At 42.2% G+C, this 10,548-nt stretch overlaps 1 protein-coding gene across 1 annotated transcript; it reads left to right on the forward strand.

The window, feature by feature from the left end:
- The first annotated feature begins 1,979 nt into the window (after window positions 1-1,979).
- LOC123044573 (uncharacterized) lies at window positions 1,980-5,525 on the forward strand. Its single transcript, XM_044467351.1, has 5 exons — window positions 1,980-2,330; window positions 3,134-3,197; window positions 4,296-4,460; window positions 4,776-4,841; window positions 4,935-5,525. The coding sequence occupies exons 1-5, from the start codon at window positions 2,059-2,061 to the stop codon at window positions 5,160-5,162; spliced, it is 795 nt and encodes a 264-aa protein (XP_044323286.1). The 5' UTR covers window positions 1,980-2,058; the 3' UTR covers window positions 5,163-5,525.
- The last annotated feature ends 5,023 nt before the right edge of the window (window positions 5,526-10,548 follow it).

The following is a 10,548-nucleotide window of genomic DNA, read 5'->3' on the forward strand; positions in this document are numbered from 1 at the left end:
ATATATGTCTACAAACTTGTTGAAAGTATATATAAAGTTTGGCTTTAGACAAACCTAATATGCGGAGGAAATAAACACAGAGGAAGTACTAAATGTTCCAAAAACTTAAATATGTACGTTGGCGTGAATTGAACTATGAAATCGTCATCGTAACACTCTGCTTACTAGTCGAAATCTTAGCTTGGCTCTAGGTACTGATTTTACAGTTTAGAGTTTACTAGAACAATGCCTGTGCGTTGCAACGAGATATAAATATTCTAGTACGTTAGCTTATGATTTATCTATCAATAATAATGCGATTGTGTAAATAAATGTTCAGCAAATTCTGCCCGTGAATTACCTTGTATTTTGATTAAAAGTTTGGTAAGAAAATCTGTATTTTGAGTAGAAGTTTGGTAAGTAAATTAAAGTGGAATTGGTTCAGAAGATAAGTAAATTAAGGTGATTGATTATCATATACATAGAAGGTTGGACGAAGGGGCGGTGAGAAGAAAGGTGAAATGAGAACATTACGTTCTTTTTAAGTAGCAGAGATAAGTGATGAAATGATAACTTGCAAAGTTCATAAATTTGTAAAAAGAAAGTTAATGTAAAACCTGCCAAAATTCAAACATTTTTATCTTGCTTTTTTATATGTGACACACATGATCATAGCTTGATTAAATGCTCACAGTTTGCAGCTGCTCTACGACGAGTGCGGTGTTTCGGTGCCCAGGCACATCTGCACCCGGTCAGAAAAGAAAATTACAAAACTTCAAAAAAAATCCATTTTTTCATGGTAGAAAATTTATTGCGTGAGGTCCACTCCAATTTTCAGATCATTTCGACATCTGAGGTCCGCTCCACTTTTTTGGTCTGAAATTATCCTTTTTTGCCGACATGATTTATCTTTTTTGCTGAGAGTGCTCAGGTGTCGAAATGACTTGAAAATTAGAGGGGACCTCATACATCAAATTATTTACGATGCATTTTTTTTGGAATTTTAGAATTTTCCTAGTATTTATTTTGATTTTTTTCTTCAGCGTGGGTGCAGATGAGCCTTGGCTCAGAAATGGATTATCGCTCAACGACAAGTTTTCAAAGTATTCAATAACTTTGAAGGTTCTAGTTTTCTCTCCCTATGGCTGTGAAGAATGTGCCCTAGGAACGGCTTTGGGTCACGTACAAAACTAGCAGAAGACCGTGAATCGCCACGAGCTAAAAATCCTTATGTCAACAAAAGAAAACGTACGATCCTTCCTTCGCATGATATAGATGCCCATATTTATCACGTGAGACTGAGAGAGAAACGAAAATTGTTTCCAACTATACGCGTTCAATGGGAGAACGAAAGAGAACGGCCATTCTGTTTGGGTTTGGCCGAGCAACTGATTTGTGCGCCTGCATATACGCAAGCAGAGCATGACGCCGTTGCCCTCAAAAAAACCCAAATGATTGCCCGCCAAGTTGAGCGTCAGCAGTACAGTACCTGTCCCCTCGGGGCTGCAAAATTTGAGGTGCACGTTTTGAGGTGCCCCGAAGCGGCACGCCCTTTCTCGGAAGAGAAAACCGGATAAGCGAAAGGAGACAGAACGCCTGACTGACAGGCGGACCCGCGTCCAGTCTGGACTTCGGAGCAGGCGCGGCGGGCGGCGGCCCAATCCAAAGTCCAACCACCGCCGCCCCAGACCACGCGCGTTACGTTATTATTAGCAGCCACGCGGCTAATTGCCCGATTTAACCTTCGGTAATTCGGGCGCCTCGTCCTCCCGGCACCCACGTGTTCCCCGGCATCCCCCGCTGGCGCGTGGGACCTCTTGACAGCTGGGCCCCGCTGGACCCACCTCACCGTGGGGAATTCGGCCACCGAAGCGAGTGCGAACAGGTGGGTGTTCTCCCAAATCCCAATCGGAGATGCCCTTTTCCCCCCTCTCTCTCTCCCAATCGGAGGCGCTTATTAATAAGACGTTAAAAACCCACCGCGTTACGGGACCAAGTAGTAGCAACGCAATAGTACGAAACAAAAACTTCAGGACAGGAAGAGGGAGGGAGGGAGAGCGAGCGAGGGAGGCTCCGTCCATGGCCGCGGCGGCGGCGGAGGCGTCCACGGCGCCAAGGAGCCGCCCGGAGGAGGAGGAGGAGGAGGAGGCGATGGCGGTGCTGGACTTCGACATGCTCTGCGCGTCCGTGGCCATGTCGGCGGAGAGGAGGAAGGGCGCCGGCATGGAGGCGGTGGCGGCGTGCTCGGGCGGCGCCGAGAGCGCCGGCGGAGGAGGGGTGCAGAGGATGTGGGAGGGGGACGTCGTGATTGATTGCTTGGAGGACCGGCGAATCGCGCTCGAGGCCGCCTGGTAGGTGGAGCTAACTCTTGGCCGCTGCTTTCATTCATCAAACCTCTATTGGTTGGTTCGGAAGGACCTGTTTTCGGTGGTTGCCACGGGAAAGCTTGCAGATTCTACTACGTACTAGCAGTTTAGCTCAATCTTTCCATATTGATTTTGTGCGGATTTGGGCATAAACTGCGCTGCTGTCGTCTTTATGCCAACTCCATATGGAATACTACTTACTACTCTGTCTCGCATGAATACTGCTTGTTTTGGCTGTGTGCATCGTCGTCATGAATTCATGATGCATAGACCGGGGTTTTCCCCTTTCGAAAAAAAATATGGATACTGCTTGAAATGCCATCAGTGGTATCTAATTTAGCGATAGTCTCATCATTTGTTACTTCTTCCTAGCTGGAGTACAATCGTGGAAGAAGAAAGGCATTCGCCAAATAAAGGTCTTTCGCTAATTAGTGTGCTAGCTGTCCTTAGAGAATACTTCATCTTCAATGAAGACTCGCGAATGACAAGTGATAGAATTTTACTCGAGGTTTAGTTTCTCTCTTTGCTTTTAGGTTGGTTAATTCGAGTACCCAAAAGTATTTCCTAGCTTGAATCATGAAAGAAAAATCAACATGTTTAAGATAAGTTATTAGTAGGGAACATTCCCCAACGTGAGGTCTTCCCCCCTTCTGCCTTTGTTCCATTTTAACTGTCTCTGAAAAAGATTCCATTTTCCTCTGCTGCACAACATATTTTAATGTGCAACTGCGACTAAACTTTTGGGTTTCTTCGTTTTAACGTTCTTGTTTGCTTGCAACTACTTGCAGTTGCCCATGCTATAGGTTTGGCAAGAACACGCGGAGAGCCAATCTCGGATCTTGCTTCCTTCAGGTACAGATAATACCCTGAGCAACTTATGGCCATGTCTCGTCCATTTCTTGCTTGTCATTTTTCCGTGCCAAAAATCTAGTCACGTTACTGTGTAGATCACGCAAAACCAGTTGAGGTTAGTTTATCATGCTGCTGTTGGTAGGAAGTAGGAAACCGTTTGGTTGTGGTAGGCTCTTTATTCCAGTACCAAATGCAGAATTTCTTGTAGGTCAACCTATTAGAGTTCAGTAGACCATTACAAATATATTTGCCCTGAAAAGTAACATCTTAACTTCTTAAGTATGTATGTGATTTTTCTCTATTTACTCTAAATTCCTCGTAATGCTAGAGGATTGTCTCTTGCTAAATTTGTTGAAATGAATGATTACTTCCATTTAAGTTGTTTAGACAAAAATAGCAAAGCTGTCTTCTGACTAGTTATACAACGGAGAAGATAATGCATAGGATGTTTGACTTGCCGATGTGAAAAGGATTTGCTTGGATAATTCTGTATTCTTTTGGTCTTAGACCTGGTCAACGTGAAGGACATCCTGCCCTGTTCACATTGGCAAGTCAACCCTCCCGCAAGTATAACGTGCAGTCTCATTCCCTCCAACATATAATATAACTAGAAATCATATTACTAGAACTTATCCTTTAGGGTATGCGCAAGCTCACAAAAAAGGGCAGGGTCATTCATGTTGACCAGGTCGAAGCCTACAAGAATTTGACTTGCCATAACAAGTCACACAAAGTGTGCCAAACAAATTAGTTGTCACGTATTTTGGTAAGGTTTCGCAAGAGTGAGTTTATGTAGTCACAAACAGTTCTCTCATCTGTGGCAAAATTTGGCAGGATGTGGCTATCAACCAAATGTGCTTTACCCTCCATGTCTGTCAATACGTGCTGCTAAATTTGTGTTTTTTCTGTCGTCCTTCCCTGTTGCGAAGTCTTTTTAGAATTATTAGAACCATTGTTGTATGCTGCAACATACTCTTGTTCCCATTGGAATCTTACATTTTCAGTTTTACCATTGGTTTACTTGAGCTGTGTTGTTAAGCTTATGTTCTTTTTAAGAACTCTTATTCACTCCTCTGATACAATATGAAACTATTTCAGGCAATGGCTTACTTCATTTCATTAGTTGCTGTTCTGGTCAGCTTAGTTGCCTTTTCCGTAACAAGGCATCATGTATATCTCTATATGGGACTTGGTTCTGTTCTCTTGATAGCAATCTACACCGGTTACTTCCGAAGAAGAATCAGGAAACAGTTCAATATCCGGGTAAGTATTTCTGAATTAGTGTTTTCAAATAAAGTATTCAAACAGATTACAGCTTACCAGTGCACTAGTACTTAATGCATTTGGCTGTGGTACCTGTCTTCTCTTGATTCACAGTTAATTCAAATCTGTGGCTTTAATTGAATGAACAATAACTGAAACTTGTTTTGAGTTAATATTGGTAGCTCGGTATACCCTTGCCAGTTTGTATGTGATGACTATTTTGCCAACTTTTGAATAGATATTAGTATATGTCCTTTAATTCAGGAATGATGGGGGAGAGTAAGACATCTCATTGACCCTTTTGTGTGATTTCAGGGGACTGATGGCAGTCTAGATGACTGTGTTCTCCATCTGATATGTCCTTGTTGTACCCTGTGCCAGGTTATATACATTCAGACCCCCTTGGAACCAGAATTTCACTAATTTGTTAATTATGGATATATTAGCCTCACAGTTGTCATTTTGAATAAGCAGGAGGCGAGAACTTTAGAGATGAATAATGTCCAGTGTGGTGTCTGGCACGGGCGGGGTGATACCATTTGTTTAGGGAGCAACGGTGAAGGAAACAAGGCCTTCGCTGCTCTACACAAATCACCATTTGTGCTTATAAAATCCCCCGAGTTGTGTGGCATGGACAGAATATCAAGTGGTGCTGATGAACATCAGCCGCTCGTCCCATCAGCGCAGCCAGAGCAGGAGTAAGGAATTATTCTGTACCATGGCTGAAAAGAACAGGTGGATCTCTCCTGCGTGTTATCGAAAGGGAAAAAAAAGGGAAAGAATCAGTGGATCCCTCTGTAACGAAATCATCAGCCCTGCGATTCTCTGCCTGTTTGTTGTATCAAGTCTGAAGAACTGTTTTGGCAGCAACCCATGTATGTTGATGGTGGGCGTAATTGGCCTGTTGTTGTAAACACCACATCAATAATGTTCATCATGCACCGGATGTGCATATGTGTCATGATGCTCAGGGCTTATGTCTGAATCCAAGTGTAAAATTCTGTTGATGCAACGATAGTCGGCGGAGATTTGGCATGAATGAAATCAAATGTTTTGCTTGTTTGATGTTGTTTCTTGTAAAACTTGCCTTCCATTGCTCTCTGCTAACATCATTTACCTTTCTTTTTTCCTCTGAGAACTGATGATTACTTCTGCCAATCACATGGAAGATGCATGCTTGCATAGCGCATAACAAAAGAGATACTCGGCGGGATCAAAATTTCTGTGTTTAGCTTACAGAAATACGCAATCCGGAAGACGATTCCATTCGCCAGTACACACGTGCTGGAGGTTTCAGAACACAAAAGAGCACTACAACTTTGTTAGGATAAAGTGATGCATACTCACAATCATTCACAAAAAGGTTAAGCCTTCTTTCCAATATATAAAGCCTTGCCAAGTTGCAATTGCAATAATACAAAGTAATGCAGTTGTCCTACATGCGGGATGACCTTTCGGTTTCTTAATCATCTGGGATAAGGAAGGAGGAAGCTCAGTGCTGGGCTTTGCAGTAGTGTGCACCACCTTTGCCAAACCACTAGAATGTCTATACGTGTCTTGCATGTGCCCCACGGATTTGGCATCTTTTGTTCTTGGAGGTACCTTTTTTCTTCCTTTCTATGAATCATTATCAACTGATCACGGCTCAAAGAGGCAGAAACCTCCCTAATTCTAACTTAATTTTCCTTAGGCCTCCTTTGGTTTGTAGAAATTTTATAGGATTTCTATATGATAGGATTTGCAAAGGAAAATTTCCTTTGAAGCCCTTTGGTTTGTAGGAATGAATTCCTATTCCTATGTAGGATAGGAATCAATCCTTCGCATTTAGGAGAGAAAAAACATTAGCAAAGACTCAATGAAAAAATTCCTATCCTATGCATCAAATGACATCTCTTTCTCTATAGGAATTGAGTTGCATGTGGGAGCCTTTGGACTGGGTGCAACCAATGGGAGATGGTAGCTCGGGTTATCTTCAACCGGTTCGGATGGCGCTCGCATAACAGGATAGGAGTCTAAAGAGCTTATCCTTTTTATCTTCATTGTGCCGGTTGACATGGTTCACATGTATTTTTCCTTTTTTTCGATACTTTATTCTGCTCCGTTTTGTGAGCTGTAAGAGTTTTATGACGATTTTGGATTGTTAATAAGATGGCCGCATGCATCATCATGATGTAGAGGCCGGGGGCATGTCTTCATTTCCTAAAAGAATATATCATCTCACTTCCTATGATTTTCTTATTCCTGTAACATTCTTATCTTATGAACCAAAGAAGGCCTTAAAGTGTGGAGGATATGAACCAATCCTATGTAGGAATAGGAATTCATTCCTATGAACCAAGGGGGTCTAAAGGAAAAATTCCTACAAAAATCCTATCCTATAGAATTCCTACGATATTCCTCCAAACCAAAGGAGGCCTAAGTATTAACTAGTTAGTTGAATACCCCCCAATCTTAGTTTCACTCCTAAATTGCAAAACTTGAAGTTCTTGTTGAAATCTTACTGGAGTTAGAGCTGATAGCGTGTCGTACTAGGGCTAGGACAAAGTTGACATAGTCCAGTCTAGTACTTTTGCATCAAACTACATTTGGAAATACATCTCTTAGTTGATTAGATTGTTTATTTTAACACGCACAAGGTCTGGCCTGACTAAACTGCATAGTGTAGGTATATATTCTTGAGATTTGTCCATGCGAAAACCATGCATCTGCTCTGGAAATCTTTTGCTATCACGTTTAACCACGCCGTGTTTAGCGCATGCATGCATTACACAAGCGGCTAAAGCCCATATTCCACTGCCCTTGTAGTTGACTGTAAGTGCTCTAGAGAAATAGAATCACATACTTACAGTGGATGTGATACAAAAGCAAAGCAGGCAAAAGGCCATTTTTATTTAATCCTTCCAGGCCCATCGCTTTTAGGGTTTAACACCAAACCAACTTCCTTCTGTTGTAGAATTTCTTAGTGGCGAAGTCACTAGGGTAGGGTCCATCACAATTCACAAAGCATGTTTTGTTCATACTCCAAATTCTTTTAATGGTTCACTAGGGCAGGTACTCCAAAATAGAGTGCAAATAAATCAATGAGAAATATCTTATAAAGGTTCTAGTGGACCAAATCATTCAGTAACACTGAAATTCTTTGAAAATTTTCCTAATGGACCAAATCTCTTTTTTTTTTGTGAAAAGAATCAGATCTATTATAAAGATTCACGGGAAGTACAAACCACCTCAAACATAATAAAAATTACATCGATGTCCATCGACCACCGAACCACCATTGCCGCCGCCAGAACAAGCCGCCGACGCGCCGCTGTCACCGCTCCCATACCAGAGCCGGCTAATGGACCAAATTTTAAAGGTGTTGTGTATGGCAAGGTTCCTCCATGTGTGGAGAGTGGTGGAACTTGTTGAGAAAATGATTGTACGAATGTTGGTTAATTAATATAAGATGCTTATAAAATTGATTATACCAGACATTAGTGACCTAAAAAAATGTGCATATCATGATAGAATAATAAAAATAAACACACATACCTACAACTAAATAAATGTGAATATCATGTCAACTATTGTTCTACTGTAACAATGCTCTCGAGGCGAAAATTCAAGCTATTAAGGTAGGAATGTCTATGGCTATCGAATGGTCTAACCTTCCGGTCTTAGTACAACAGACTCATGGTGACCCTTTCTTATATGACTGATGCCTCCCTTGATAAATCACCCAATGGTCAATTGGTCAGGGAGATCAAGAACTACATGCTGCAGAGGGAGTTTAAACCAGTGAAGATCCCGAGATCACAGAACATGGTCTCGCATTGTCTTGCTAATTCTGGCCGAACGGCTCGTAGCACCGCTTGTTGGTTGCAACGGACACCTGATACGTCCATTTTGCATCATGCTTTTATGTCAATATTTATTGCATTATGGGCTGTTATTTCACGTTATGTCACAATACTTATGGCTATTCTCTCTTATTTTACAAGGTTTACATGAAGAGGGAGAATGCCGGCAGCTTGGATTCTGGGCTGGAAAAGGAACAAATATTGAAGGACTATTCTGCGCAACTCCAAAAGTCCTGAAACTCCACGGAATACCTTAAAATAAATAAAGAAAAATCGTCGCCAAAGATGAAGGCCAGGGGGCCCACACCCTGCTCACGAGGATGGGGGGCGCGCCCCCCTACCTCGTGGGCCCCCTGGTGGCTCTCCGACGCCCATCTTCTCCCATATGAAGTCTTTCGATGAGAAAAAATAGAAGAGAACCTTTCGGGACGAGACTCCGCCGCCACGAGGCGGAACCTTGGCAGAACCAATCTAGGGCTCCGGCAGAGCTATTCTGCCGGGGACACTTCCCTCCAGGAGGGGGAAATCATCACCATCGTCATCACCAACGCTCCTCTCATCGGGAGAGGGCAATCCCCATCAACATCTTCACCAGCACCATCTCATCTCCAAACCCTAGTTCATCTCTTGTGTCCAATTCTTGTCTCCAAGTCCGGATTGGTGCTAGTAGGTTGCTAGTAGTGTTGATTACTCCTTGTAGTTGATGCTAGTTGGTTTATTTGGTGAAAGATCATATGTTCAGATCCTATATGCACATTATTACCCCTCTGATTATGAACATGAATATGCTTTGTGAGTAGTTATGTTTGTTCCTGAGGACAAGGGAGAAGTCTTGCTATTAGTAGTCATGTGAATTTGGTATTCGTTCGATATTTTGATAAGATGTATGTTGTCTAACCTCTAGTGGTGTTATGTGAACATCGACTACATAACACTTCACCATTATTTGGGCCTAGAGGAAGTCATTGGGAAGTAATTAGTAGATGATGGGTTGCTAGAGTGACAGAAGCTTAAACCCTAGTTTATGCGTTGCTTCGTAAGGGGCTGATTTGGATCCATATGTTTCATGCTATGGTTAGGTTTACCTTAATACTTTTGTTGTAGTTGCGGATGCTTGTCCAAGTAAGGGCAGTACCCAAGCACCGGTCCACCCACGTATCAAATTATCAAAGTACCGAACGCGAATCATATGAGCGTGATGAAAACTAGCTTGACGATATTCCCATGTGTCCTCGGGAGCGCTTTTCCTATTATAAGAGTTTGTCCAGGCTTGTCCTTTGCTACAAAAAGGATTGGGCCACCTTGCTGCACTTTATTTACTTTTGTTACTTGTTGCTCGTTACCATTTATCTTATCACAAAACTATCTGTTACCACTTATTTCAATACTTGCAGAGAATACCTTGCTGAAAACCGCTTATCATTTCCTTCTGCTCCTCGTTGCGTTCGACACTCTTACTTATCGAAAGGACTACGATAGATCCCCTATACTTGTGGGTCATCAAGACTCTTTTCTGGCACCGTTACCGGGGAGTGAAGCGCCTTTGGTAGGTGGAATTTGGTAAGGAAAAATTTATTTAGTGTGCTGAAATTTTCTGTCACTTGTTACCATGGAAAGTAATTGCTTGAGGGGCTTGTTTGGGGTATCTTCACCCCTTCCAGTTGAGCCAAGAGTTGCTCCTCAACCTACTGAACCTACCGAATCTATTGAAGATGAAACTGCTTTTTAGATTCCTTCGGGTATGATGGAAAAACTGCTAGCTAACACTTTCGCAGGAGATGGAACAAAGCATCCTGACGAACATCTACGCTTTGTGGATGACATATGTGGACTATTTAAGCTTGCAGGTGTACCCGATGATGCCGTTAAGAGGAAGGCTTTCCTTTTATCTTTGGAGGGAGACGCATTGACATGGTATAGGCTATGTGATGATACGAGATCATGGAACTATGAAAGATTGAAATTGGAATTTCATCAAAAGTATTACCCTATGCATCTTGTTCATCGTGATCGCAATTATATATATAATTTTTGACCTCGCAAAGGAGAAAGCATCGCTCAAGCTTGGGGAAGGCTTAAATCAATGTTATATTCATGCCCCAATCATGAGCTCTCAAAAATTGACAATTCTCCAGAATTTTTATGCTCGACTTTCTGATAATAATCGCACCATGCTCGATACTTCTTGTGCTGGCTCTTTTATGATGAAGTCTATTGAATTTGGATGGAATTTATTGGATAGAATT

The sequence above is a fragment of the Triticum aestivum genome, chromosome 2B (assembly GCF_018294505.1).
Source record: "Triticum aestivum cultivar Chinese Spring chromosome 2B, IWGSC CS RefSeq v2.1, whole genome shotgun sequence".
Taxonomy (NCBI): Eukaryota; Viridiplantae; Streptophyta; class Magnoliopsida; order Poales; family Poaceae; genus Triticum; species Triticum aestivum.

What these genes read in the sequence shown, in the direction of transcription:
- LOC123044573 (XM_044467351.1), top strand. Translation starts at nt 2,059, where the DNA reads ATGGCCGCGGCGGCGGCGGAGGCGTCCACGGCGCCAAGGAGCCGCCCG. An exon ending in TCGGATCTTGCTTCCTTCAG is followed by an intron (nt 3,198 to 4,295) that starts GTACAGATAATA and finishes AAACTATTTCAG; the next exon opens with GCAATGGCTTACTTCATTTC. An exon ending in CTTGTTGTACCCTGTGCCAG is followed by an intron (nt 4,842 to 4,934) that starts GTTATATACATT and finishes TTGAATAAGCAG; the next exon opens with GAGGCGAGAACTTTAGAGAT.